Raw genomic sequence first — 27,570 nt, 5'->3', positions numbered from 1 at the left:
CAGAGCATCATCTGTGGCTGGGGGGGGGGGCGTGGGTAGACCCTAGCGCCTGCAGCCAGCTGCCGCTATCCAGTTCAGCCTTGGCAAAGCCTGCTCCGGGCTGCACCTCCGGGGACGGGATGTTTGTTGCTGGGCGGTGCCTTGCCGTCCCCTCCGCGCTGTTTTTGCCGAGCAGGATCCTGTCCCTCCGCCCCGGCTGTGTCCTGCAGAGCACAAGGCGCAGCAGCAGACCGCGCTCCCGGGGTTGCTCCGGCCGCAGCCCGCCTGCCTCGCGGACCGGAACGGTAGCGGCTCCGTGCCATCCCCGCTGCCTGCCTTCCCCGGCTCTGCCCGGCCGGGAGTGCCGGCGCATCCCCCCAGGCCGGCAGCGCGGCCGCCACGTGGCGCCCCGGGCCGTCCCCGCTCGCCGCCGGACGGGGCGGGCCCTGCCCGCCGAGCGGGACGCGCTGCCCGCGGGGCGGGGCCGGGCTGGGCTGTCCCGGCGCGGCTCGGCGCGGCTCCGCACGGCCGGACCTCGCTCCGCCCGCCCGCCGTCCCGGCCCCGTCCCGGCCGCCCATGGGGAGTGCGGCCCGGCGGCGGCCCGGCAGCAGGAGGCAGGGGGGAGGCTCCCCCGGAGGCCCCGCTCGCCCGTAGCCCGGCGGGGCATGCCCGGCCCCAGAATGCCGGCCTGGGGGATCCTGCCCGTCACGCTGCCTGCCTTCACCATCACCGGCATGTGGATCGTGTGAGTGCCGCGGGACGGACCGGAGCCGCACCTCCGGCAGCGGGGCCGGGGTCACCCGGGCTGCGGGACGGGACGCTGTGGGGCAGGGCGGCTGGAGAAAGCTGCGGGATGCTGCAGTGCGGGGGGGTTGCAGGGTGCAACTAGATGATGCATGCTCAGTCGCTCCCACACCTCCCCATCACCCCACGACCACCCTGTGTGGTGACTGCGTCCCCTGCCGCGGCACTGGCATGTGCCTCCCTGGCCTCGCACCCCTGACACCCTGTGGGGTTGTGGGCCCCTGTCCGGGCGTGAGCACGGCCGATGCTTAGGCAGCACGGGAATGCCCTTGGGAGTGATGCCACCAGCCCAGGTCCTGTAGCGCCATGGCCGTAAGCAGCACATGGGCACCCATCCTGGCCCCAGGTAGGATGGATGTGAGGGCCAGGGGACATTTGTCCCTTGTGCTGGGGGAGAAGAGGCTGCATCAGCTGGGTGAGCAGCTCTAGCCCACCCTGCCGGTCCCTTTCCCAGGCCTTGTCCTGAGATCCATGGGATCTCAGCTGGTCATGTAGAGCTGTCCTGTGCCAGCCCATCAGTCCCCTGTGCCACTACTGCAGGGTTGGTGGGCACTGGATGATGGACTTTTCCAAACGTGCAGGGAGCCCCAGCATAGGTGATGGGAGTGTCTGGGGTGTGGGATGGAGCAAATGTATCCCATACCACATGGGTCTCTCTGTGAGCTTTCCCTCTGTCCCCCTTCACAACGAAGCTGAATGCTGACCCTGGTGTGGGGAACTCATGTTCCAAGTTATTCCCCTGGACAACTCGTGAAGCCCTGACCATCTCCCCTGGGAGACCCTGAGGGGCAGATGCCCCTCCAGCCTGGAACAGCATGGGTGGGAGTTGCTGCTTGTGGTCCTCACAGCCAGAGCTGCCCTGGGAGGGGGGGGTGTTGGGCCCTTTTTCTGGCCCCACACGTGTCCTGCAGCTGCCCTGGGGGACACTGTGTGCCTCTTCAGCCCAGTGGCAGGGTGAGGCTGGGCGGTTGCATGGGCCCCGCAGGCCATGCCTGGGAATCAGAGCCTTGAGGGGGGGACTGGGTGGGTGGGGGCACATCTCGCTGGGGGAGGGTGGTGCTGTTTGTGCCTCTCTTGGCTTATTCTCCCCCTCTCAGGAGGGCTGGGATGGGATCTGGGTGCTTGGGGGAGACCTGTGCTGGGAAGTGGCTGGGCGAGGGGTCTGCAGGGGGGGCGATGCTTTTGGTGGGCAGCCCTTGGGGTGGGCAGCACTGCCCCTTGGTTCCGTCCAGCTGTCCTGCTCTTTGCCCCGGCACCTCTGTGCTGGGATCATCCTTTTTGCAGCCTGGCTGTTACGTGGCCAGCTCAGGCGGGAGAGGTGTTTTCTTACCGGTTTCGGGGCCTATTTTTAACCTGAGCTGTTTATGGCCGCTGGCAGCAGTGATTTGAACAGTGTGGGGCTGCCCGCTGCTGCGGCTGCTGGGCAGGAGGGCTCCTCGCAAGGCTGGGGGTGCCATGGGGCCAAGACCCCCCTGGAGCTGAACAGGATGTATGTCATGAACCCCTTGTTACGCTGACCGAGGTGCAGGGGTGATTCCTCAGTGAAATGCTTGATGGAGCTCATTGCTGAAAATGCCCTGCCAGCACACCAGCTACTTTTCCAGACTTCTTTTAGCTCCGGGTGCCGGCCAGCCAGGGTCTGGGGGAAGCACAACAGAGCTCAGTGGTCATCGGGTGACACCCTGCATGGCTGTAGGCTGGTGGAGAGCCCTGATATCGGGGCGGGGGGCTCTGCTGCAGAGCAGCCCCCCCAGAGCCCAAGGAGCACGGCAGCACAATGGGAAGGAGGTCCCTCCTGCAGGAGCAGCCGCACAGAACTGGAGCAAGAGGCAGCTCTTGGCGAGGATGAGGGTACCATGCAGGGGGACCTGGTTCCAGCAGTGGGAGCTCCCCGGGGCCTGGGCTGGGCTCAGGCACTTGCTTTTCTTTTTCCTGCTTTGTAAAGCCAAGAGGTACCCCAGGGCAGGTGCTGGCCCCTGGCAGGCAGCGAGGGCTTGTACCCCCCAGCTCCCGTGGCTGGTCCCTGTGTGCCGACTGGGAGCGGGGATGCAGGAAGGCAGGTGGCTGCAGTAATCCCTGTTGTTGTCTCTCCCCCAGGTACGCCATGGCGCTCTCCAACAACCACATCTGCCCTGTCCACAACTGGTAAGACCTGGGGGGGCCGGTGGGGGCCCATCGCCAACGACTGGCTTGGTTAGAGACCCTGGTAGTGCTGGGTCCCCCTCCAGACCGATCTCACTTAAACCGTGCCATGCTGTGCCAGACCACTGGGAACCTGAGGTCCCCCTGCACCATTACGGTGCTGAAAGGGGGGGTCAGTGGCCAGGCTGGCCCAGGGAGGGGGCTGAGATGGCAGGAGAGGTGGGAGCATCAAGTTCGGCACAGAGCCACCTTCTCCCCCAGCAGTGATGGTGGTGGTAGTGATGGGGTGCAGTCGCCCCAGGACACGTGTCTCCTGTCTGGCCCACGAGGGGCTTTTGGGAGGAGAGCTGCTTGGTGATGTGCTGCTGGCAGGCTTGGGCCCTGTGTTTGCAAAGCGGTGAGGATGCCAAGGCCGAGCAGGGCTATCAAAAGCCGCCCACCCTCCCCCGCCCAGGCTCGCCTGCGGTTACGGCTGCTCCGGTGAATGGTCCAGCCCTGCTGCAAACCAGGCGGGGAGAAGGAGGCCATTGAAAAAACACAGCATGGAGAAAGTATGAAAATAAATGGTCAGGGAATTACAGAGGGCCGTGTGTCTCCATGGAAAAGGTTGAAGCTTGCTTGCTTGAGGCTAAATCTGGCAGTGCCAGGGGGACAGGACGGCCCCGCGGCACCCAGCCACCCCACAGGCTGAGCTGCCTGCAGCACCCCGGGATGGGGGACGAGGCGTGGGAGAGGCAAGGGCTGGGGAAAAAAAAAGCCCTGTTTGCTCTCTTGGCAACTTCTTCTGCAGGGTTTTTGGCTTCTTGTGTCTTCTTATTAAAAATCTGCCCAGAAAATTCCATGTTAGTTTAATTCTTGCTGGAGTGTTTGAAGGAGAAGGGGGAAAAAAAACCCGCTGCCATTTCCTGCCTGATGGCTGATTCTGCCCTGGGAAGAATGTGTGTCGGGTTGTCTCCGCCACACAGCCAGCCCTTAATGATGAATAATGCTTCCCGGCCTCGGGCTGCTCGCTTTAAACAAAATAATAATAAAAAAAACCCCTCCCAAACCAAACACGGCCCCAAGAGCAGCCCTTGAGGAGGCCATGGGGCTCCACGCCTTGCCGGGGTTTCGCAGTTGAAAACAAAGCCACCAGTAAATGAGGAGACTGAAAAAACACCAGAGCCCAGCCCAGTCCTTTCCAAAAAGGCCCTTTTAACCGTGCGCTCGCTGAGCAGCTGGAGGCTGCTGATGGTCCGCCTCGGCCAGGGACAGGGCGGTGCTGGCCCCCCCACGGCTCCTGTCTGTGCATGGGGCTAGGGGTGTCTGAGGGGGCCCTTTGGGGTACAGCACTGTGGGCTCTCTGCCTGCAGGGTGGGGAAGGGACCCTGCTCAGCCATGCCAGGCAGAGGTGCCGGGTGCCTGGGTGATGCTGCAGCAAAGGGGTGCCCAAAAACTCGCTGCAATTGTGTGCCAGCTCCTGGGAGAGCCAGGAGGGTGAGGTGGCACATACCCCTGTGGGGGGTTGAATTCGGTTACAGTTGCAGGCGGCAACTGTGGTACAGGAGGGTGTCTGGGGCTGATAAGAGCTCTGGGTTCCCCAGGCTCACAGGGTCTGTGGCACTTCCAGGGCTCTGGTGGCTGCAGGCAGCAGAGCTCTGCCCCAGCCCGCCAGTGCTGGGGGCTGCTAAGGGCCCCCCGGGGGGATGCCCTGCTGCTGTGCTGGGCTCCTCAGGGCAGCCTGGGGGCTTGCTCCTGTTGTGTGTCCCCTCAGGCAGCTCCCAGCCCCCACTGGAGACCGTGCCCGCCCTCCCTGCCCCGGCGGAGTGGCACTGCCCTGGGGTGCCGTGGCCGTGGAGGCCGTTTCCCGCTCAGCTCGGCGTTCCTGCCCATCCTGTGCAAGCCCAGAGATGTTGGTGGCTGCGCGCCCAGCCCCACCTGTGCTCCCACCCCAGGGCTGTGTGTGCCAGGGCTGGCACATGGGTGCTTCCACTCCTGCTCAGGGCTCAAGGCTGCGAGAATCCCCTCCTGAGCCCAGCACCCCGGTCCATGCACCCAGTGGGTGTGTGCAGCCCCCTGCCCTGCTGTGGCCTCTTCCTCACAGGCAGGGACTCGGGGTGGGCAGCAGAACCAGCAGGCAGGGGACAGGCTGTGGAAACCCAGGGCATGATGCTCCCAGGGGACTGGGAGGTCAGTGGGTCATTCCCTGGATGAGCTTGGCCCCAGGGTGCAGGCACATCCCCAGGGTCAGGCTGCGTTCTCTGGGTGGCAGCTCGGCTGCCCTTGCAGGGGCTGTGGGCAGGGGCAGGAGGGTCCTGGGCACTGGGGTGGCTCTCCCAGCCCATCCTTTTCTTCCCCGCAGGACTTACAACCAGTCGTGTGGCGTGGATGGCCCCGGCTCCTGCTGCACGCTGGACCACATCCCCCTGGTCAGGTGAGCAGCTGTGGGGTGGGAGCACAGGGCCAGCCGGGGGTCAGAGCTGCTCTGAGAGCCCCCTGGGGCAAACCAGGAGCATGTCCTAGGTTGGGGGGCAAGGACTGCACACCAGTGACCCCCAGCTGAGGGCTCCCTGGGCCTTGCTTTGTCCCCACAGCAAGTGTGGCACCCTGCCTCCTGAGAGCTGCTTCTTCAGCCTCATCTGCAGCCTGGGCTCCTTCATGGGTAAGTGCCCACTGCTGGGGAAAGGGGGCTGGGAGCGGGGTGCCCTGCGGAGCTCACCCTCCGGCTGGCAGGGCAGGGACGGGTGGGAGGGGGGTACAGGCGGCGGCGTGCGATGGGGCTGTGTCTCCCTTCCGCAGTCATCCTGGTGGGGCTGCTGCGCTACGCCCACCTCCTGGAGCGCCTCGGGCCGTCCCTCCTCAACACCCTGGGGCTGGCCACTGGCTGGGTCTGCGCCGCCGGCCTCATCATGGTTGGCAATTTCCAGGTAAAGCATTTCCTCAGGGGTCCCTGGGGTCAGGGGAGGCGGGAGGGGGCCTTGGCTGGAGCAGGGCAGTGGCAGCACTCGGCAGTGTAGGATTTGGGGTGGTGGTTTTGTTTCAACCCCCATCTTTGTGCGTTCCTTCACCTCTGCCCAGTCGCCACGTATTGGGACTCCTCTTCACTTGTGCACTCATAGTTTAGGGTCCAGATTAAGCTGCTGGTTTAACTCTTGTCTGAAACCCCCTGCACGGTCTGTCCCCTCCATGGGCGCCTGACCCTCTGCAGGCACGGATGCACCATCAAGGCAGAGGAGACCCAGCCAAGCTGCCAGTGCTCCCGTTGCCCAGCATCCTTCCGTGGATGTTTGCTGCTCGGGGGGCAATGCCAGGAAATGTGTCTGGGCAGAGCCTGCACTTGCAGGGTCCAGAGTGGTCCAGGGCTTGGCGGCAGCCGGCAGCGCTCACACCATGCCTGCGCTGCCAGGCACCAGGCTCCCGGCAGCTGCCTGCCCTCTGCCTGCAGCAGCCAGTCCCTTGTGCTTGGCAGGAGGCTGCTGCCGGCACCGCCCCCCGGGAGAAGCTTTGCTGGCCCCAGTCCCACTTGTGCCCCAGCCGTGGCTCAGCAGCTCTGCTGAAGGCAGGGCTGTGACCCCCAGGAAGGGGAGCGAGTATGCCCTCGGGCATAGCAGGGCTGTTAGCCAAAGGGGCTCAGGAGCTACGACCCCATGGATGAAGGAAACAGAAGCACTTTGGGATCCTAGCAGCAGCTGGTGAGTCCAGAACTGCTCTTTAGCCAGGAGTCGGGCATGGGGCGAGCTGCCTGGACCCACTCCTGGCACTGCCTACCCCCCTGTGTGGGCATGAACCCACCCCGCTGGGGCAGAGCCGTTCTGGGGCAGCATCCCAGGGTGCCAACGGTCTCTCCTCTGCAGGTGGATCACGCCAAGGTGCTGCACTACATTGGGGCGGGGGTGGCCTTTCCCACCAGCATGCTGTTCCTGCTACTGCAGTCCATCCTAACCTACCGTATGGCCAAAACCTGTGGGCAGTACTGGACCGGCCACTTACGTAGCATCCTCACTGCCGTGGCCTTCGTCACTCTTGTCTTCAGTATCCTTCTGAAGGGTGCGGGGGGGAGATTCAGGATGGGCTGGCAAAGGAAGGACCTCTCAGGGGGTACGCACCCCACGTCCTCCATCCTTTGGTCTGGCAACATGGCATGGTGCCAGGAGAGGGGCTGGGCAGGGAGCTGAGGCCGGGCAGCTCACTGCAGGAGTGGGCTGGGGGAGCAGCAGTGTCAGGGCCATGCTGGGCTGGCAGGGGCTGCGTGGGTCAGCGATACTGGTGAGCATCTCTCAGTGCGCTGGGGCACCCTGAACCAGCCCTGCCCTAGCTGCTGCAGCCCAGCCCAGCCACCACTGCAGGCTCCAGCCCCACACTTTGTAGAGTGGAAGGGCTGGTTAATTGTTTGGGGTTTTTTTAATGAGACAAAGGTATGTTGAGCCCTCGGCAATGCAAAGTCCATCTGAGTTACCTATACGACCGAAGCTGAGCACAAAAGTGCTCTGTGTGGCTGCCAGGCGGGCGCGTGGCAGTGCCTCTGCCAGCCAGGGCTCACCAGCGCCCACCGGTCAACCTGCCTGTAGGACAAGGGAGGGCTCGATGAGCACCCTGAGGTCTGCAAACACCGTGCCAGGAAGGGAGGGCACGGCAGCAGGCGGAGCAGGGTTGGAAGAATGGTCCTGAGTGTGTGGCTGGAGAGCCAGGGGCTTATTTGGGACTGAGGTTAGGGATAAATTGGGAAACAAGGTGGTGGTTATTGGGCAGGAAGGGGAGAAAGCTTGCGGTGTCCACAGGTCCCAAAGAGGCTGGCTGGGGTCTGGCTGGGGCGAGCAGCATGGGAGGAGCCTGGAGGGGGGTGCCGGAGGGTCCTGCTCTGTCACTGCCGCAGGCAGGCGGGCAGGAAGCAGGCAGGGAGCTGGGAAGGGCAGGAGTGCCACAAGGCCGTGCCAGCTGGGAGGGACCGGCAGGGCATGTGAGGATAAGGAAGACGGGACTGGTGCCTGTCTGCCATGGCCATGCTGCTCTGTAAGCTCTGGGGACTGGAAGTGGGAAAGCAGCGAGCTGTGGTGGGGACGGTGTGGAGAAAGGGCTGGAACCTCTCCTGGTGGGATGGAGGGAGTGAGCAGAGGGCTCTGCCTTGCACAGGTCAGGTACCTGCCTCTCCAGCTCTCCCAGATCTTGGTCTTGCTGGCGGAGGTACTGCCGGAGACTTCACCCGGGGGGCTGGGGGATATACCTGCCTTCTCCCTTTACCCATGGTGGCTCTGGCAGCGTGCTTCCTTGGAGATCCCCAGTGGGGATGAGAGAAGCATAAGGAAGCTCTGGCAGTGGTAGGACCTGGAGGAGAGGGAGCAAGACCCCTCTCCGGGGTCAGCCAGCCGGCAGCACAGAGGGACAGGGGGTGCTGGGACACAGCAGCCCAAATCCCCTTACTGAGAGGATGGAGGACTGATGAGTTTTATTGACTTTGACTGCATCCCACAGGAGGATGAGGAGTGTTAGCCTGCTTTGAGGAAGAGGTGAGAGCTGTGGGGAGGGTGAGGCAGCCAGGCACCCAGCTTGCCCTGAGAACTGCAGCCCGAGTTTCCCCTGCTCCAGCCTCTTCAGAAAATCCCCACCTGGCATCAGTCCCATGATTTACTGAGGCTGGTTTGGGCACGTGTGCCACCACCTCACCTGTGCTGGGACCCTCCCAGCACTGGAGGAAGCATGTGGAGTTTCTTGGTTTTAAGGGTGGTCGTGTGTTTCCTGCAGAGGGGGCTGCTCACACAGCAGTGGCAGTGGGATGTGGTCCTCCATGGGGTGGTTGGGGTCCAGCTGTGCTTTCCTTGACATGGATGCCCTCAGGCGGTGTGTTCTTCATCCAGGAGAGCTTCGTGCTGCAGCATGTGGCTGCCCTGTGCGAGTGGATGTTCATCATCAATGTCCTGGTCTTCTATGGCACCTTCACCTTTGAATTTGGGGCCATTTCCACAGACACCTTCCTGGTCCTGCTGAAAGCCAGCCGGGCCCCCAAAAGTTACAAAGGCGAAAGTGGCGTGTCCAGCACGGCCCACATCCACAGCCGTGTGGAGGGCCTGGCCATGGCCTGACCCTCACGGGGGGTGGACTCAAGGCTCACGGCAGGGACCACCAAATTGGGCTCTGCTGGTGACTCCCCTGTCCTGAATGTCTCCAAGATCCTGGCTGCCTCTGTGTGTGTGTGTGTGCATGCACACGTGGGCATGTGGGAGCTGTGGCCAGGGCTCCTCCAGCAGCCAGTGTCCCCTGTAGGAGCTGCCCCCTCCCTGCCCGCAGGGTTTGGGGTCACGGCTGGGCTGCAGGGATGCCAGCCTGGTGCTGGTGTCGGCAGAGCTGGGATCTGCCCCTGAGCCTCTGGGGTTGCCCCGTCCGAGTCGGGGACTGTTGTAGGCAATCACACAGAGGCCCCCTTCTGTGAGGGATGCGGGGGTGCAGGGGGCTCACCCTCCCCTCACTACAAAGACTTGGTGTGCTGGGGAGGGAGGATGGCTGTTCCTCCCTCCTCCGCAGCCATGGGGGCAGACTTAGGCTTGGCCGGCACTCTGTCAGAGGAGCCAAAAACCCAGAGTGCCTTTTCCCTTCCTCGGCAGGTGATGGCAGTGCCGGTCTCTCTGCACCCCCAGTGAGGATGGCAGCGGGGGTCTTTCCCTGCCTGCATGGGGGTAGTGCCTTACGCTGCTGCAGGATGACACCAGCAGCCCCGGTGGGACCCTGCTGGCCCTCCCAGCCAGGGCTCTCGCTGCTCAGGGCCTTCCCTGCCTCCAGTTGATGACTTTCCCACATTTGTTCAGCTTGGAGAATTGCTGAGGCAGGTTTCACCTCCTGGGCCACGGCATTCCTGTGCTCCCTGGCAATCGCCTAGGTTAGGAAACGGGTCTCCGTGTTTACTGTCACACCGGAGGTGTCCTGCAAGCACAGTGTCTGCAGAGCGGCACATTTCCCCTCCATAGCACTGCCAGCCTAAGCTGTCCTGCCGGGGAGCCCGCACGCCTCAGCTGCCAGCCCTCCCACCCAGGGAGGACAGGCACAGAAAGGGGAAGCGCTGTCTGTAGGAACAGAGGAAGCGCACGCCCTGTTCTGCTGGGACTCCCAAATCCGTCCTCCTGTGCCTTCCCCAGCGCCTGCCTGGTGGGAGCCTGTCCTGCTCAGCCCCAGCCTCCTCGGGCTAAGCCCCAGCCTGGCATCGCACGGGCAGGGGGCTGCGGGGGCTGAGGGCGAGTGTAGAGAGGGATGAATGAGTGTGTGTGCGTGTATGTATGTGTGTGTATCTATAGATCTACAGATATATATACACATATATATATATAAAAGATTTCCACTGTCCCTGGAGAGGGGCATTTGCTGCTGCTGTGCACATTGATCAGGTTGGGCTTACTAATTTGCCCACCTTTTCAAAATCGGCCTATAAATCCACCAGTATATGTAGTTCGAAGAGGAGCATTTCTGACTTTTATATCTAATATATGTTTAAAAAAATATAAAGAGAGAACAGTGAATTTACAATAATAAAAGTGAAAATCAACCAAGGCCAAGGCAGACCATCCTTCCCCACTGTGCTGGACTGGGGCAGCGACCGGCTTTGGGGCTGGGGTCCCTCTCCCGGGTGTCAGGCTGGCGGGAGACAAGCGCTTTCACCCGGGATGCAGCAGCCTGGACAAGCACGTCCCATCCCGTCGGGGGGTCCCCCGGCCCCCCCTGCCGCTCTCCCCGCCGGGGCGGAGCCGGGCCCGGGAAGCCCCGGGAGGCGGAGCCGTGCCGGGACTTTCCCGGGGCCGCGGCCGGGGCGAGGCGGCCGCGCTGGGGCTGGGGCTGAAGGTAAGCGGCCGGGGCGGTGCGGGCCGGGCAGGCTGGCAGGCAGGGGGGCAGCCCGGGGTGGGGGCCGCTGCCATCAGTGGAGAGAGCAGCTCGGCCGAAAGCATCCGTGTGCCCGGCCCCGGCCCGGGGGGATGCGCCGGGGAGATGCTGAGCCTCGCTGCTCAGCCTGGCTGTCCCCAGTGCACAGCAGCCTCCTGCACTCTGCCTGGGCTGAGCTCCTCAGCTCTCAGGGTGTGCACGCTGGGGTGACGGGTGCACACGTGTCCTGATTCCCGGTGGAAAGGGAGCTGAACTGGTCGAGAGGTTTAAAGTTTCAGTGCCAGAGCTGCCCATCCCTGCTGAGGGGTCTGCAGCGGCCAGCCCTCGGCAGCTCCTGGCCTCCCACTCGCCATGGCTGCCACGCCAGTCTTTGGCTGCCTCTTGGCCAGCTCTGGGGCTAGCTGGGAGAGATATTGGGAATATACAGGCTGGAGAGAGATCTGCTGTCTTGGCGTGGGGAGGAGAAAGCAAGTCCTAGCGCTGGTGCTGACGCCCGTTTCTCTGCCAGTGGGGAAGTTGCTTGTTTTCCTGTTTCTGCGTTGCCCTGTCCCATGGCTCTCCCTCCGCACGCTGATCCCTGCCTGCGCAGTGAGCAGGGCTGGCTTGCTGCCTGCCCCGAGGGGAAGAGATCTGCACCCGCAGACTCAGCTAGCTCTACCCCAAAAGGAGCTGTGAACGCCAACACAGTAGTGATACCGCGGGCAGAGTGGAAACCAGGGAGAGTGAAAGACAGCAAACACCCGGCTGGTGCTGAGAGGGGTTTTCTGAGGGCCTACAGATATACAACTGGAGCCGATGGTTCATAACACAACAGCAAAGCAGCTGATTTACAGGCCCTAGAGGAGAAAACCAGAAGATCAGTGGGTGGCTGGGGTTTGCCAAAACCAACTTGATAGCCACGATGGGAGTAAAGGCATTTTATGCAGAGATAACGAATGGCTTTGGTGCTTGAGGGCAGGCTGTTGGGGAGGGGAAGGCTTGGACAGTTTTCAGGGAGAGGGGATTTCTCTCTGCCGTGCTTGCAGGTCAAGGACTCGGTTTCCAGGAAGGGTCTCAGAACAAAGTCCCTGTGAACGCTGTGTGAGATAGACTCAGCAGCCTCTTGCCAGATCCTTGTCAGTAGCTGTTGGGACTCCTGGGATGGAGCAGAGCACAGGATTTGTGCAGAAAGCAAGGTCAGGTCTTTAGGGCCCTCATTTGCAGGCATTAGCAGGCCCCAGGGGAAACAAAATGCACAGGGAATAGTATGTTAGAGGAGCAGCCAGCTGGGTGGCTGGAACATGTCAGCGGTACAGCAGGGCAGTTCAGAGCAGAGCTGTGCTCGTGCCACCTCCTGCGTTTCTGGAGGACCCTTTCCCATGGCTGCTAAACACTCCCGCCACAGGCAGATGGACAGAAGGGTCTTTCCCACCTACAGGGCATTGGCTCTGCAAGTGAGCTGGCTGTCACGGGAGGAAAGAAAATAGCACCTGCATTACTAGGTCACGTTCAAGGAGCTGCAGTCATAGAAGAATGGCTTTAACTCGTGCCACGTGCCAGCGGCTGGCCCTTAATTGAAGCAGTCCGGCTGGCATGGGGGGGCTGCACCAATCGGGAAGGGTGCCATGGCAGTGCTGCACTCTGGGGCAGGGAGCTGGTGCTGCTCCGGGCAGTGTGTTGCAGTTGGGCTGCTTCTCTTTCTCCCCATTCCCAGCAATGCCCGGAGAATCCTTCCTGAGCCCTAGGAAGGTCTAAAGATAGGAATTAGCCCAGCAAAGGGGGACTGCAGTGTGTGTGCAAGACCAGGGTCCAGGCCAGATGTGCTGGGTACCATGGAGCAGGAGATGCTACTGATGGCAGGAGGGGAGATGGGTCCCCTTCTGGGATGTGTGTGTGCTACACTCCCAGGGGAAAACCAGGGTCCTGGGGCATGGCTGCTCAGCACAGGAGGCAGGACTTACTTACCTCAAGAGCAGGTCTGAGGTTGCCTGAGGTTGCTCTTCCAGGAACAAGGAAGTGGACAATGACACTCCAGCTCTGCTCAATGGGCAAGGTGGGCTTCCTCTAACGCACACTGTGCAAATGTGCAGGCAGATGGCCAGCAACCTCCCAAGTGAGCTAGAGCTGTGCAGGCTGGGGAGACGCAGGAGTGACCCCATGACATTCCTTAGTCATGCTGTTTGCTGCAACAACTGCAAGCGTCCGGGGCAGTGATGAGTGAGCTGTGAAAACCCCTCTAGAGGTGATGGGGCTGATAGAACTGGAGAAGGGGAGCTGTTCTCTTCAAGGGACACAGTCTGTTCTCCAGCATCTTTGGCCCTGGGCTCCCCCAGCCAGGCTCAGCAGTTAGGATTTGAGGTGAGGAAGCACATTGAGGAAGGATGTTTGTCCCCTCCTTCACCTCTCTGGGAAATCGGTGCCAGCAGATGAGGTGGCTGGCTGATGGTGTCAGGCTGAGGCTGCCCAGGCAGGATGTTCAGCAGGATGTCTAGCGGGATCCCAACAGCAGGCAGCGTGTGCTGCTTCCCACAGGCCAGCGGTGGTCGTGTCCATGCTCCCAGGCTTTTGGAAGCCCCTGCAGAATGGCAGAAGGAAGGTCCCACCTCCTTTGCAGTGCTAGATCTCTACCTTCACCCTCCTTCCATCCCCCACTGCACCTGCAGGTCCCTCAGACCCTACGTCCTGGGCTGCATCCCACAGGCAGGCTGGGCAGGGGCTGCTGGGCTCAGGTAGCAGACCAGCTGGGAAAAACCTCGGGCCTGGGGCTACAGGGCAGCCCCTTTGGAGGACTTGAGTGGCTGGAAAAATCTCCTTGAAAAGGCTTTTTGCTGCTTCTGAAGAATATGAGTCACACATGGGTTGAACAATCCCCTTCCTTCCCCTCTTCTCCCACACACCCAAAATCCCCTGAGCGGGACCTGCAGCAACCACTGATTCAGAAATTCATGGTATGAGGGCACCACAGAGTCAGATAAGGTGGGTTTTTTTCTTTTTTTTTTTCTTTCTTTCCATTGCTTAGTGAGGAGAAGAAATGTGGAGCAAGAGAGTGTGCCTGGAGGCTTTGCTCTGATCCTGACCCTTTGCTAGAAGTCTCTGGTGGTTTCCCACAGTCAGGCAGACCTTGACCCCAGTGGGACCCACAGCTGTGGTAGCTAGCAGTCCCCGCCGTGATGCTGGGGCTGGACAGGTTGCTGAGACCAGCCTCTTCCTCCCCGGTGAGTAGGAGGGTGCGAGAGCCGTGGGTGGTTGGGAAGGGGCCCTGCTGCTGGCAGTGTCTTGCTGGGGTTGGCGGGGAGCACGCGGCACTGCGTGCCAGGGCGGCGGGAGATGCTCCCACGGGGGGCTCTGGGGCTGCTGCTCCCGCTTTGAAACCAGATGCTTCCTAGCGAGAAAGAGGGAATGGGAACACGGATGGCAAACGCCTCTCTCAGTCCATCTCCACAGGAAGGATGCAGGGGCTGTTATGTAAGTGGAAATTTGGGCAGCAGGGGAGCAGGAAAGCACTGCTTTGGGTGCCTGGCAAGGGGGTGCCATGAGCCTGCTTTGCTCTGGAGAGTCCTGGAGAGCTTCTCCTGGCCAGGGGGAGAGACACAGGGCTTTGGGGCAGCACTTTGGGGCAGCTGGTCCTGTTTGGGTCCAGGGGAGCTTGGAGGAGACATCCCTGTGCGGGAGGTGCATCATCAAGGTGAGATGATGCAGGGTACGGACCTGGGAAGCCCCAGGGGCTGCCGCCAGGTTTTATGGCACACGTCCGGGTGGTTTCAGCCATGCTGCGCTGCAGGTTTTGTCAGGAAAGGATGTGATGGCTGGTCAACGGGGACTGGCGCCCGAAGCGGGGCAGGCGGCTGGGGACGGCGGGGGCAATCCCTCCATGGTTCCACAGTCCCAGGGGCGGGAAACTCGGGACCTTCGGGCGTTCCGGAGGTGCCAGGTAGCGCCCAAAGCGCCAGCAGCCGGGGGAGGCGGGCGGGCAGCCGCCGGGATTTCCAGCCCGCCCGGAGCCCGAAGCCCAAAACTCCCAGGCGGCCAGGAGACGGCGCGTCCCACCGCCCCCGGGCCGGGCCGGGCCGGGCCGGGGGAGCTGCCGGCGGGCGTAAGGGCAGCCGTGCCCCGGGCCGTGCCGAGCCGTGCCCCGCTCCGAGCCGTGCTGTGCCCCGCGCCGTGCCGAGCCGAGCCGCGACCCGGGCCGTGCCGTACCGGGCCGTGCCGAGCCCCGGGCCGCGGCGGTGGGGGGCGGGGCGGTGACGCGCGGTCCCGTCATTTCCCGGCTCGGCGGGGTTTCTAGGGACTTTCCGGAGCGGCGGTGCCTTCCTGCCGCCGCCGGTCCCCGCTCACCCCCGCGCTCTCCCCGCAGGCCGGCGGCCGGCCCCGCGCAGACATGGACGAGCAGTTCCAGCCCGTGAGTGCGGCACGGCTCGGCTCGGCCCCGGGAGGGGAGTCTCTGCCTGGTCCCGGCCCCGGGGCTGGGCTGGGGGCAGTGCCTGACCCACGGGTGGGGTGGGAGATGGGGGTCTGCGGGTGCCCCCGGGGTGGGAGATGGGGGTCTGCGCCCCACGCCCAGAGTGGGCAATGGGAGGTCTGCAGGTGTCACTGGGGTGGGAGAAGGGGGGGTCTGCGTCTGCCCCCGGGGTGGGGAGAGTGGGTCTGCTGGTGTCCCAGGGGTGGGCAATGAGGGGTCCGCACCTGCCCAGCCCGCTTCCCTGGGAGGGACGGGGATCTGTGCCTGTTCCCTCCCCCAAGGTGAGCAAGGGGGTCAGTGCCAGACTGCCGCCCACCCCAGGTGGGAGATGGGGACTGTGCCTGCCCCCCAGGGTGGTTGGGGATTCCAGCCCCGACACATTCATCACACTCATCTTTCCTCCTCTCTCCCAGTGCCTGGATGGAATTGACTATGATGACTTCAATTTCGGCTCCCACATGATGGAGCAGAAGGAGCCCCTGATGGAGACAGGTAAGGGCCCCTCTGGCTGCGCCCTCCCGGGGGTCCCCGGCTGCAGCGGGTTTTCCCAGCAGGCTGACTCACACCTCGTAGTTCCCAGCAGCACCACGGGCTGTGTCCCCACTGGCCCCACTGTGGGCTGGCTGGGAATCCCTGCCCCGTGCCACCCAGGGGACTGTTTGGTCTGGCCCTGCTGCTCAGCCTACCAGGGACCTGAGATTGGGCTGTGACCCCAGGGGCTCCACGCTCCCTGAGTGCCAGAGCATCTTCTGACCCTTCCGTCCTCTCCCTGCCACTCTGAGTGCTGCTCCTGGCTGGGCTCTGATAGCACAGGGACTGGGGGCCCTGAGCAACCCCATGGGGCAGACAGGGGTCACTTCACCTTCAGCGCCATCCCCGTATATCCAGCATCCTTACTGGGAGCACACACTTCGGTTATCCAGTGTTACTCACCAGTGCTTTGGTTATCCTCTGTTTCTCTCCTCTCTGTTCTCCAGTGGAAGGCCCCTACCTTGTCATCATTGAGCAGCCAAAGCAGGTAAGGACAGGTGTAGCTGTCACCCCCTGCTCTCATGGTGTCACGTTTGGGCCACCTTTGGCTGATGCCCTCTTTGTGTCTGCAGCGGGGGTTCCGGTTTCGGTATGGCTGCGAGGGCCCTTCGCACGGGGGGCTGCCGGGAGCATCCAGCGAGAAGGGGCGCAAGACCTATCCCACTGTCAAGGTGAGTGCTGCCCTGCGGAGGGGATGGGGCAGCATCTTTGGCCAGTGTGTGCAGACACCGGGAGGGTGCCTCGAAGGAAGGACGTGACCTGTATATTAAGCTCTGCGCGTCTCCTGGCGCTGGAGGGATGGGAGGGCTGCAGCAGGAGGTGTGGTGGCCGTGGGGAGGGATAGCACAGGTTTGCGGAGAGTCCTGCAGGCTCCCAGGCTGTTGTACCTGACTCCCATCTCCTTTCTCCCCACAGATCTGCAACTACACTGGGATGGCCCGGATCGAGGTGGACCTGGTGACCCACAGTGACCCTCCCCGTGTGCATGCCCACAGCCTGGTGGGCAAGCAGTGCAACGAGGCCGGCAACTGCGTCGCGATCGTGGGACCCAAGGACATGACGGCTCAGTATGTGAGGGGGGACCTAGGGTGGCCTCTTGCCTATGCAGGGGGAACTGGCGGGGCTGGCTGCAGCTTATGGACTGGGGAGAAGAAGGGGGTTAGTGCATCCAGAAGTGGGGTTTGCTGGATGGGGCCAGGAGTGGGTTTAGACAAGGTCATTGGTGCAGCTCTATCCCGAGCATTTTGCCCAGCTCTGGGTCCGGCACATGCAGCTTGATTTGGGCTTCTGTCCTCGGGGTTGCAGCTCCCCAGCTTTGCAGATGACTTCTGTAGCCAGCCTGAGCCAGCAGGATTATTTGGTAAGCGCTGGCAGGCAGCTCCCTGCCCAGGCAGCTGCTGAGGCAGGAGCAGGCAGGCTCCTCACTGCTCGGGTGCCTGTGTGCCCTGACACTGCTGGCCCAGCAGCTCCATTTGGAAAAGAGGGTGTTTTCCCTGAGTCTTCTGCTGGAGTGGGACAGGAGGGGCCAGAGCTGCCTGCACTTTACTGCTGCAGTTGCTGTTACAAATCCAGCCCTGGCTGCTGGCTCAGCCAAGTGCCCTTTGCATCCCTCTGGCCTCCAGCCCTCCTGGTCCTTCCCTTTGGACTTAGCACCTGTGGGAGCTCGGAGTTCCTCAGCCACCTCTTTTCTGGACTCCTTTCCTGTCCTGTGTGGTTGCTCCTCTTATGCCCCACGCACATTGATCCCCCGCTGCCCAAGCAGCACCACTCTGTGCTTTGCTCAGCTCCTTCCCGGTCGTGGGAGCCTGTGTGGCCCCCGGGCCATCTGCTCCCATCCCTGGCACTCCCAGATCCCAGTGGGATCCCTCTCTTCCTCCAGGTTCAGCAACCTGGGTGTGCTTCATGTCACCAAGAAGAACATGATGGAGATCATGAAAGAAAAGCTGAAGCAGCAGAAGATGCGCAACAGGAGCCATCTACTGACAGGTGAGGGCAGCCTGGGGACTTGGTGGGACTCTGCACCCTGGGGAGGAGCAGAGACCCACTGTGGGGTGACAGCTGGAGGGCTGGGGTTAGCATGGGGCTGGAGGTGACAGGTGGGGGACCTGGAGCCCCATCCCCTCACCTAACCTGATGGTATCTCTCCCTGCCCCATCAGAAGCAGAGCTGCGTGAGATCGAGCTGGAGGCAAAGGAGCTGAAGAAGGTGATGGACCTGAGCATCGTGCGGTTGCGCTTCACTGCCTACCTCCGTGACAGCAGCGGGAACTTCACGCTGGCTCTCCAGCCTGTCATCTCAGACCCCATCCACGACAGCAGTGAGTGTGGGGCCAGGCCAGGGAAGGGATGGGGCAGGAGGAGGTGAGGGATGCTCTGTCTGCCACGGGAGCTTCCAACGCCTCCTCACTCTGCAGAGTCCCCGGGAGCTTCCAACCTGAAGATCTCGAGGATGGATAAGACAGCAGGCTCTGTGCGGGGAGGGGATGAGGTCTACTTGTTGTGCGATAAAGTTCAGAAAGGTAAAAGCTGTTCCCTCCAGCTGAAACCTTCCGGAGGGGCTGCGGCGGGAGAGATCCAGGGCCCCTGGGTGGCCACGTGTCTGTGTCCCTGGAGCCTGGCTGGGGCAGGGAGACAGGCGGTGCCAGGCGCCCCTTCTCTCCCCAGATGACATTGAGGTGCGTTTCTACGAGGATGACGAGAACGGCTGGCAGGCCTTTGGGGACTTCTCCCCCACTGACGTGCACAAGCAGGTATGGGGGAAGTGAAGGGGCAACCTACCACGCCAGAGGCAAGCAGGTGCCCTGTGGGGTGATGGAGCCTCGTACCCAGCTCCGGGGAGGAGTGGGACCCCACGTCTGTCTGTCCTGCCCACAGTACGCCATCGTCTTCCGCACGCCCCCCTACCACAAGCCCAAGATCGACCGTCCTGTCACCGTCTTCCTGCAGCTAAAGCGGAAGCGGGGGGGAGACGTGAGCGACTCCAAGCAGTTCACCTACTACCCCGTGGTGGAAGGTGAGCACCCCCCAGGCAGGCCAGCATGCCCCCCGCCGCCAGGGCTGCCTCTCACCCACTGCCCCTCTCTCCCTGCAGATAAGGAAGAAGTGGAGAGGAAGCGCAAGAAAGTCCTGCCTCAGTTTCCCCAGCACTTTGGCGGAGGCTCACACATGGGGGGTGCCGGCGGGGGGGCTGGGGGCTTTGGCTCTGGAGGAGGTGAGTGGGGACACCTCTTCCGTCTCCCAGCTTGGGTGGCTGCAGCCTGGCCCTGGGGGCTCCCCGCTCCCCTCCAGCTTCACCCGTCCTCCCCCTTGCTCCGCAGGTGGGAACCTCAGCTTCCCCTACTCCCCTGGGATGGCCTACAACAGCATCTACTCACCCGGCCCCCACCCTGTGGGGGGCTACCAAGGGGGCGTACAGATGAAGGGCCCTGAGGCGGAGGGGGCCGGGAGCGACAGGCAGGTGCCTACGGAGAGCACATACTGCAAGGAGCTGCAGAAGCATGGTATGCTGAGCTGGAGCAAGGGCCGGGGGACATCGTTCAGGAGAGGGGGCACAGGCTGGGGATCTTTGGGGGGTGGGTGCCGCTCTCCTCTGCGCCCAGGGGGATGCAGGAGAGTGAATGGGGCTGCCATTCCTGGAGGTGACGTCCTGCTTCTCCCCACAGCCCAGCTTTCCCAGCTGTGGATGCTGGCCCGTCGCAATGCCCATGCCCTGCTCGACTACTCGGTCACCGCTGACCCCCGCATGCTGCTGGCAGTCCAGAGGCACCTAGCTGCATCACAGGACGAGAACGGGGACACGTGAGTGCATGAGGGGTTTGGGGGGCAAGAGTGAGGAAGCCTTGTAGGCCGTCAGAGCCATTATGAGGGCTCTGAGGGGTGGGAGGTGACAGGGAGGATGCAGAGAGGCGTGGATTTGAGCCAGGGATCATCCCCACTCTCTCCACAGGCCTTTGCACCTTGCAATTATCCATGAGCAGACGGCTGTGATCAAGCAGCTGATCGAGGTTGTCGTTAGCATCCCCAGCCAGCAGATCATCAACATCTCCAACAACCTGCAGCAGGTATGTGTTTCCCAGGACATCTGGTTCTCCTTTACCTGGAGCTCACTCCAGTTTCCCAACCCCAGGGGCTTCTGTTGTTGCTTCTGCTGGAGGGCTGGCTGGCAAGGACAGTGGTGCAGGACTTAGCTGCTCCTGTGAGCGCTGCTGAGGAGTTGCTGCTGTCCCGCAGACGCCGCTGCATCTGGCAGTCATCACCAAGCAGCCCCAAGTGGTCCAGCTCCTGCTGCAAGCCCGTGCCGACCCCACCTTGCTGGACCGCTATGGCAATTCCCTGCTGCACCTGGCACTCCAGGCTGGCGATGAAGAGATGCTGAAGACGCTACTGGCCCACCTGGGCTCAGCTGCCCCTTACCTGCTCCGCCTGCCCAATTTCCATGGTAAGTGGGGCTGGGAGACAATGGGTAGGAACTCAGAGGTGCCATCGTGGGCTCGGCCAGAGGGCTGCTGAGCCACTCCCCCTGTTGCAGGCCTCCTGCCTGTGCACTTGGCCGTGAAAGCAAAGAGTTTGGCCTGCCTGGACCTGCTGGTCAGGAAGGGAGCGGATGTGAATGCAGTGGAGAGGCAGGGTGGGAGGACCCCACTGCATCTGGCTGTAGAGATGGAGAACCTGAACATGGCCACCCACCTGGTGAAGAAGGTACGGGGGGGGGGATGGTGGGTTGGTGGCTGTGGGATGGGGTGCAGGCTTTCCCCAGGGCCCTGGGCGAGATGGGAGTCCCCTGTGGTCTTGGGGCTACTAGGGGCAGGGAGGGGAGCAGCATCCAGGCAGCCCATCCTCACGGCCTCACGCCTTTTTCCATAGCTGGGAGCAGATGTCAACAGCCGGACCTTTGCTGGGAACACCCCCCTGCACCTGGCTGCTGGCCTGGGCTCCCCCACCCTCACCAAACTGCTCCTCAAAGCCGGTAAGGCACTGCCCTCCCTCCCCGCAGCCCCAGCTGCCAGTGCTGGGGAGTGCCCGGGCACAGACCAGACCCCAGCACCCCAGGCCGACCCGCCCTTTTGGGGGCTCAGTCCACCCTTCCCTGACAGGGGCGGATGTGCTGTGCGAGAATGACGAGCCTGTGAGCCCATCCTCGTCGGAGGCCAGCAGTGACACTGACGCTGACCCCGAGGAGCAGGAGCTGGCCATGGAGCTGGGGGAACCAGCCCCGGCCATGGAGCGTGGCACCAACCCTGAGCCCCCTGCACAGGGGCACGGGCAGGCAGTGCACAGGCAGTGCCGCTGCCACACGCCCCTGGACCTGACTCGGAGCCAGAAGGTGTGTGTGGGGGGGTCAAACCCCCTGGGAGTGTTTCTGCAGGGGCCATGGCAGGGATGGGGCAGAGCTCCAGGAGGTGCTCCTGTGAGGATGCCTCTGCCTCTCTGTGACCCAGTGAGAGCCATGGCGTGGGGAGCCAGGGTGGGTTGGCCAGTGCTTTGGAGGATGCTGATGTCTGTGGGTCCGTCCGCAGGTGCGGGAGATCCTGCTGCAGGCCTCCCAGCAGGGCCCCGAGGCAGAGCTGCCCACCGCCCCCCAGCCAGGTGAGCAGCTCCTCTCCCCCCAAAAGCGCTGTGCCTGGGCAAGGCAGGACCCTCCCGGCATTGGGGATGGGCAGCACATGATGGAGGCACCTCTCCCATGCAGGGAAGGTCCTGTCGCTGGACAGTGAGGAACTGCAAGGGCTGGAGCAGCTGCTGAACCAGGACTGCAGTGGGTCGGACTGGATCGAGCTGGCCAAGCGCCTGGGGCTCTGCAGCCTGGTGGAGACCTACAAGGACACCCCCTCGCCCAGTGTCAGCCTCCTGCGCAGTTACGAGGTCAGTGTCCGGCCTGTCTGGCTGCCAGTCAGTGCCTGCCCCTGTCCCCCCTTCCCGTCTGGCCGCCGGCCCCGCTCAGTGCCCTCTCTCTGCAGCTGGCGGGGGGCAGCCTGGGGGGGCTGCTGGAGGCACTGGACTCTATGGGGCTCCACAAGGCTGTGAGGATGCTCCACAAAACCGAGGCGCTGGAGAAGCTGCAAAGCACAGGTATGTGGAGCAAGGGGCTGTGGGGGGTGTCCATGCTGTTCCCCTGACCCCCTATCACTGACAGCACCCGGGGCTTGCTTTGCAGAGCTGAAGGAAGACAGTGCCTACGGCAGTGAGTCGGTGGAGGAGGAGCAGGCGCCCGCGCTGGCCCTCAAGCCGGGGCCGGGGGGTGAGCTGCCCCACAGCCAGCAGCCACAGGTGCACTGAGGGGCTAGCAGCCCCCACACACATCTGGGGGGGGCCACATCGCCCCCTTTCCCTGCCCAGCCCACGCAAGTGCCTTCTGGACTTGGGGCCCAGCTGCCTGGACTCAGGAGGATGGGACGCAGCCGGCTCCTGCCCCCCTCTGCTCTTATTTAATGGTCCCTCTTCTGAATAAAGGGACACAGTTTCTATAAGCCTTTGCCCTCCCTCTCTCCAGCCCTGGTCTGGGAGTCTGGCAGCAAGGCGGCAGCTGCCAGCCCCTCCTCAGCATCCCTCCATGCTGGGGCTGTCCCCAACCATGGGGGAGAAACCACAGTGCACACAAGAAGTGAAGAGCAAGTTTTACTTCAGTAACTGAGAGACAAAGCTGTACAAAGGTTTTTCTCCCCCCAGGCCGCCTGGGACAAGGGTGGAATGTTTTTCTTTTTTTTTTTTTTTTTTTTGCAATAGACTCAAAAGAGCAGAATAAAAAGTTTGACACATTCGCAAAGTCAGTGCTGAAACCAGCTGGGTCCCAGGTGGCCGAGAACAGCATGTTTGACAGCCCCCACCCGCAGCCCTTCTGCTGTCCCCGGACCCCTCCCTGGGCACTCCTGCGGCCGCGCTCCACCACCAGCACCTTGCTCCAGACGAGCATCCTCCTGTCCTGCCCCGGCCCACCCCTCACCTTAGCAAGGAGGGAGCCCATGGCCGAGGAAGGGGCTGCACCACCACTGCTGCAGCATGAGGACCTCACAGCGTTGCAAACCAGGCTTTGCTGGCTGCCTCCGAGGCCCCAGCCATGCATTGAAGAAGCAGCATGGGAAGGAAAGCTGGCTCTGGCCTGTGTCAGCCCCACAGGGCAGTGGGGACCCCCAAGTCAACCCTGTCTTCAGGGTTCACCTCCCCCGTGGGAGTACTTGCATGCTGCTACCCCACACGGCCCAGGAATGATGCTCGCACCCAGGTGGTGCAAACTGGGCTGGTCCAGGCTGCCGGGGGGCTCACGAAGCACGGGCACATCAGCCCCCTGTGCCACAGCCGCAAGTGCAGCAATGGGTACTGCCATCCCAAGGCTGCCTTTTTGGTGCTGGTGGCCGCAGAGCTGTCTCTCTCCGAAGGGTTGCTGGTACCGGAGTGGGGCTGAGGAGCAGGCAGCAGCACACAGGAGCCCATGCTCAGCTTGCTGCAGGGGGGTGGGGTGGGGGGGGGAGCTGGGTCTCCCCCTGAGTTCGTTTAAAAAACCTCCCCCAAGACTGCAGTGCCTACAGGACATGGCTGGGTTTGTGGTTTTGTGTTTTTAAACAGTTCCCAAAAAGCATCAAAAGTAACCCCAAAAAACCCTCCCTGGTGGTCAGCTTGATCTGGTACTAAAAAGTGCAAAACTGTATCACAAAAACCGTTCAAAAGTTGTAAGAAAGCGGGGAGAGTGCAGAGGTGGCTGGGGTGGCAGGGAGAGGGCCAGGTGCTATTGCCCTGGCTCCCCTGGCCACCAGCCCCAGGAGAGGGGACAGGCCAGGGCTGGCCCCCTCCTGTCTCCCCCCGCCATGGCACGACGGAGCTGGAGGAGAAGCGGCCGCTGGCTTTGTTTTGCTGCGGTTTCTTTTGTCTTTTTTTTTTTAAACCACTGAAGAATTGAGCCCAGTGGGTGGGTTTCAGTTGTTCCCCTCCCCAGGGCAGGGAGACTGGGTCCCACAGCCAAGTGCAGGACAAGGAGGGGCAGGAACGAGTCTGACGGGGCCAATGGCGCAGTGTGGGCTGCTCCTGCGGGCAAGGACTGGGAACCATCCTGCTCTGCCACCGTCTCTGGCAGAGGGGCCATGGCCCTGCCTGGCTGGTGCTGGCGGCCAGGGAAGGGCTGTCACCGCTCCCAGCTCATGCCGCAGACGGACGGACTCATGCAGGGTCTCAGCAGGCATGTGGCCTCCATCCTGGCGCCAGGAGGGCAAGAATGGAGCTGCAGCACAGGCGGCTGATGCCCCTCACTTAGGACTTCTGGGGGTGGCCAGGGGGCTGGCGGCCAGCACGCTCCGAGACATTGCGCTTCACCTTGGTGGCCATGCTGGAAGGCTCCACATTGAGCGAGGGGCTGGAGCGGGATTTTTTCAGGCCATCATCCTCCCCACCCGCTGCGTCAAAGAGGGTGGACTCAAACGCTGCCAGGTCCTCAGAGCCGGCCTTCAGCTTGGCCCGCAACAGCATGGCGTAGGTGCCATAGCGGGATTTCTGTGGGGCAGCAGAGAGAGGGTCGGTGAGCTGGGCATTGTCCCTCAGCCTGCATCCCAGGGCGGGGGGGATGTTCATGGTCCCAGAGCATGGCAGTGGCACAGTGCAATTCAGCTGATGGGTACGGTGGGTCCCTCACTCAGGATTGCCATATGGGCAGGGGCAGAGGGGATGGGGGCAGAGCGGGGTGGGGTGGGGGTGTGTGTGGGTGTGTGCATGCGCGTATGTGTGTGCGCGCGTGCATGTGTGTCTCCCAGCTCACCTCAAACTCCAGGTACTCTTCTTTCTGCTTCAGCTCCTCGTATTCCTTGCCCTTCACTTTCTTCTCAGGAAGTGAGGAGCGATGCTCCAGCAGCTCCGCTGACATTGTCTTGAACTTGGTCTCGTGGCTTTTCACCTGCTCCTCCTGGGGAAGGGTGGCACCACATCAGTACCCGGCTCTGCCCTCTGCTCTGCGCCCCCCCCCCGGCAGTGTAAGCTGGTTCGGTCCAGAACAGGTTTTTTTTTTCCCCTCTTGGATCCAGCCAGGATCTCAGGTTCTGCTCCTGGGTTGTTGTTTTTTGGTTGGTTGGTTGTTTTTTGTAAACGACAGGCAAAAGCACATGCCCTTGGGGGCAATCTGCTCCTGCCTCACGGGGGGCTGGCTGCAGTCTTAAAGCAGAAGAATTTAATCCCCTCTATAACTAGGCTGGTGGGGTTTTTTTAATCCTTTCTGCTCTATGAATAACTGCCCTGGCACACATGAGTACCAGTTAATCCCCCTGGCCGGTCGCCTTTCAAGGTCCTGGCCCTGGCAGGACCCTGCACGCCATGGTGTGGGACCATGCTCTCCTCCACGGTGTGACTCCATCGTCTGTCTCCAGTTCCTGCTGCCAGGAATAAGAACTCGCTGCCTGTCCCCAACCTCAGCACCCCCTTGCTCCATGTCTCCCCAGCCATGCTCCTTCAGCCCTGTACCCCGCTGGGAGGTAGCTGGGCGTGTGGCACCACATGGGTCCCTCCACAGGGGACAGTGCCACCAGCAGACCCAGGGGGTCTGTCCCATGCTCCCAGCTGCCCCCACACCATGGCCCACCTGGGACAGCCTGGTGCAGGAGCTGGGCAGCAGCGGGCGGCTGAACTTCTTCTGGGAGCCGATGGCTGCAGGGAAGGGGGGCGCGGAGAACATGGCTGCCACCACATTGATGCGCGTGATCCACGAGTGCATCTGTTCAGGGTTCCTGGGGAGAAAGGCCAAACCACAGATGGACTCTAAGTGGCACTATCCGAGTCACAGGCAGAGGGACCTGCCCTGCAGATGAGATCTGGGTCCCCCAGGGGCCCTGCAGGTCCCCCAGCACCCGAGGCTCTTGGTGCCATCATGAGCCATCATGAGCCCATTGGGGTGGGAAGAAAAGGAACTGGGCGAAGAACAGCACTGGCACTGAGTCCCTTTCCTTCCAGAAAGGGACAGGACAGGAGAGAGCAATGTGGCCCTAAGACCCATCCCACCCTCCGCCCTAGTCAGATGAGCCTCTGCACCCCAGCGTGGGGCCCAGCCGGTGATCCTGTAGGACTCACTGTGCTTGGAAAAGGAAGACCCTCCAGTCAGCTGTCCTGAGGTAGAAGACATTGGGTCGCTTGCTGTAGTCAGATGCCCGTGTGGCAAGCGAATGGTGGATGCTAATAGCATTCTTCAGCTCCTCTTCTGCCAGTGCCTTCCCTGGCTTATACTCCTCCTGTGAATCACGGGGTATTTCAGAGCTGGCTTAGGGATGCACCCCACCATCAGTCAGCTCTACGAGGCCATGGGGACTGCACGTGAGTGCCTGCAGTGCTGGGGCTTGGAAATCACTCTCCACCAGGCTCTGCCTGCAGCTCGTGCTATACCCATGGAGAGAGGCTGCACAACCTGGGTGCATGGGCTTGGCAACAGCACGGTGGCTGTTCCCCTCTGTCCCGCAGCTGGGCAGCACCTGTGCCGGCAGGAGACTGGATTTGCAGCCCAACACCCCCCCAGGGCAAAGGCCCTGGTGCCTCTTACCTCCCCAGCCAAGCCCCTGCACGCAGGGCCCTCGGTTGGCAGCCACTTTCACCACCCAATCCAAGCCCAAGTATGCCAGGAACAGAGATGCCACCAGGTCTCCAAGCAGTGGTTCAAGCAGGCGTGGTGCTGAGTCTGGTTAGGATGAGTGTTGTAATGCCAGGCACCGGAGCCCCTCTCTCGCTGCCGTGACCTCCCTCCCTGGGTCAGGGATGATCCCCCTCCCTGGTGCAGACATGAGCGGCCCCGCTGCTGCCTACCTTCTGCAGGTAGAGAATCATCCCCTTCAGGATGGCGTGGAAGGGCTTCCAGCCGCGCTTCCCTCGGGGTGCTGCCGGGGAGAAGAGAGCAGCATCAGCCCCAGCGCTGAGTGGGGGAAAGGCTCCCCCCGCCCTCCATCCTCCTCCAGCCAGCCCTGCCACGGCACACGTCACCCCGCCCCAGGGACAGGCGGCAGGCCAGGACTGTCCCCGTGCACCTGAGCCCGTGCCGGCCACGTGGCTGGCAGATGGTGCTGCTGGCAGGGGGGCCGCCTGCCGCCTCCCGGGGCCGGCACCGCTGCACTCACTGCCTCACTCGGGGACGGGGACAAGGCAGTGCTGCCCGCCAGGTAATACTGGCTTTGGAGGGCAGCTGCATCTAATCAGATCAAGGCGGCATTAGATGGCCAGGGCTTAGAGGGGATTTTTACGGTGGAAACGGTGAACGTGCCTGGCAGTGCCCAACCAGCGGCAGCCCGCTGTGTGGCTTGTTTGCTGCACCACAGGACACCTTTCTTCGTCCTCGTCATCCTGTAGCAAGGGTGCATCTCCCAGGAGCCCACCCACACCTCCCTGCCTGCCCCCTTCCCAGTGCCACAGGCAGGGGCTGCCCAGCCCCACTGGTAGGGATGGACAGCAGGAAGACACTTTCAGGGTCCCCAGCTTAGGGGCTGAATTACACCCATCACAGCTGGACAGACAGGGCACAGGGAGCTGATGCTGGAGGCTGGCATGATCCCACAGTCAGGCATCATGTAGTGACTCCTGCCCTGCTCCCCATTGGGTTTCTGGAGCTCACCCGTGCCCCCAAGTCCCTCCTGTGGACTCCCTAGGAACTTACTTTTCTTGCAGTCAGGATCAGCGTGGATCTTGCGCACTAACAGTCCATGCTTGTAGGTGGCGATGCTGGAGTCTTGGGAGAAGTCCAGAAAGGGGTTACTGCAGCTGCTGATACGCTTGATGGACTTTGGGTTGGGGTCTGCCAGCTCCGAAAGGGACTTTCTCAGCTCCTCCTCATCTCTGCCAGGCACGGATTTGGGTGGGAAAAGGGTTTGTTACCTTGCTGGGGACAGAAA

The 27,570-nt window shown here is 62.5% G+C and overlaps 3 protein-coding genes across 13 annotated transcripts in view; 2 read left to right on the top strand and 1 right to left on the bottom strand.

Annotated features, from left to right (window-relative positions):
- The first annotated feature begins 204 nt into the window (after positions 1 to 204).
- On the top strand, positions 205 to 9,448 carry TMEM150A (transmembrane protein 150A). The gene is made up of 7 exons (XM_075758483.1): positions 205 to 725; positions 2,882 to 2,929; positions 5,268 to 5,339; positions 5,500 to 5,567; positions 5,705 to 5,832; positions 6,760 to 6,937; positions 8,738 to 9,448. Exons 1-7 carry the CDS (start codon positions 646 to 648, stop codon positions 8,980 to 8,982), a joined length of 819 nt encoding a protein of 272 aa, XP_075614598.1. The 5' UTR covers positions 205 to 645; the 3' UTR covers positions 8,983 to 9,448.
- A 1,178-nt stretch (positions 9,449 to 10,626) lies between these two features.
- Positions 10,627 to 22,200, top strand: NFKB2 (nuclear factor kappa B subunit 2). Of its 5 annotated transcripts, XM_075758432.1 has the most exons (24): positions 10,627 to 10,726; positions 13,764 to 13,959; positions 15,099 to 15,143; positions 15,617 to 15,695; positions 16,181 to 16,221; positions 16,307 to 16,405; positions 16,650 to 16,801; positions 17,614 to 17,720; positions 17,893 to 18,051; positions 18,148 to 18,252; positions 18,398 to 18,483; positions 18,608 to 18,746; positions 18,825 to 18,944; positions 19,051 to 19,233; positions 19,396 to 19,531; positions 19,680 to 19,794; positions 19,964 to 20,171; positions 20,262 to 20,431; positions 20,597 to 20,699; positions 20,809 to 21,056; positions 21,250 to 21,319; positions 21,423 to 21,595; positions 21,691 to 21,802; positions 21,888 to 22,200. In XM_075758432.1, the coding sequence occupies exons 2-24, from the start codon at positions 13,915 to 13,917 to the stop codon at positions 22,007 to 22,009; spliced, it is 2,817 nt and encodes a 938-aa protein (XP_075614547.1). In that variant the 5' UTR covers positions 10,627 to 10,726; positions 13,764 to 13,914; the 3' UTR covers positions 22,010 to 22,200. The 5 variants fall into 5 exon arrangements, with proteins under 5 accessions (XP_075614547.1, XP_075614548.1, XP_075614549.1 ...); XM_075758433.1 differs by lacking the exon at positions 10,627 to 10,726 and having other exon boundaries at positions 12,753 to 13,959; positions 20,827 to 21,056; XM_075758430.1 differs by lacking the exons at positions 10,627 to 10,726; positions 13,764 to 13,959 and adding an exon at positions 14,035 to 14,209.
- Positions 22,201 to 22,423: 223 nt separating this feature from the next.
- PSD (pleckstrin and Sec7 domain containing) overlaps positions 22,424 to 27,570 on the bottom strand; it is a 48,617-nt gene continuing 43,470 nt past the window's right edge. For all 7 annotated transcript variants that reach the window (XM_075758423.1, XM_075758426.1, XM_075758427.1 and 4 more), the window contains 6 exons: positions 27,336 to 27,514; positions 26,495 to 26,565; positions 25,772 to 25,929; positions 25,287 to 25,431; positions 24,474 to 24,617; positions 22,424 to 24,211 (listed from right to left, as the gene is read on the bottom strand). In XM_075758423.1, the coding sequence (XP_075614538.1) occupies positions 23,972 to 24,211; positions 24,474 to 24,617; positions 25,287 to 25,431; positions 25,772 to 25,929; positions 26,495 to 26,565; positions 27,336 to 27,514 (937 nt within the window). In that variant the 3' untranslated portion in view covers positions 22,424 to 23,971. The remainder of the gene's footprint in view (positions 24,212 to 24,473; positions 24,618 to 25,286; positions 25,432 to 25,771; positions 25,930 to 26,494; positions 26,566 to 27,335; positions 27,515 to 27,570) is intronic.

This window comes from Balearica regulorum, chromosome 7 (genome assembly GCF_011004875.1).
Source record: "Balearica regulorum gibbericeps isolate bBalReg1 chromosome 7, bBalReg1.pri, whole genome shotgun sequence".
In the NCBI taxonomy this organism is placed as follows: domain Eukaryota; kingdom Metazoa; phylum Chordata; class Aves; order Gruiformes; family Gruidae; genus Balearica; species Balearica regulorum.
Note: the sequence above shows the minus strand (reverse complement) of the source record. Positions and strands in the feature narration are given on the sequence as shown.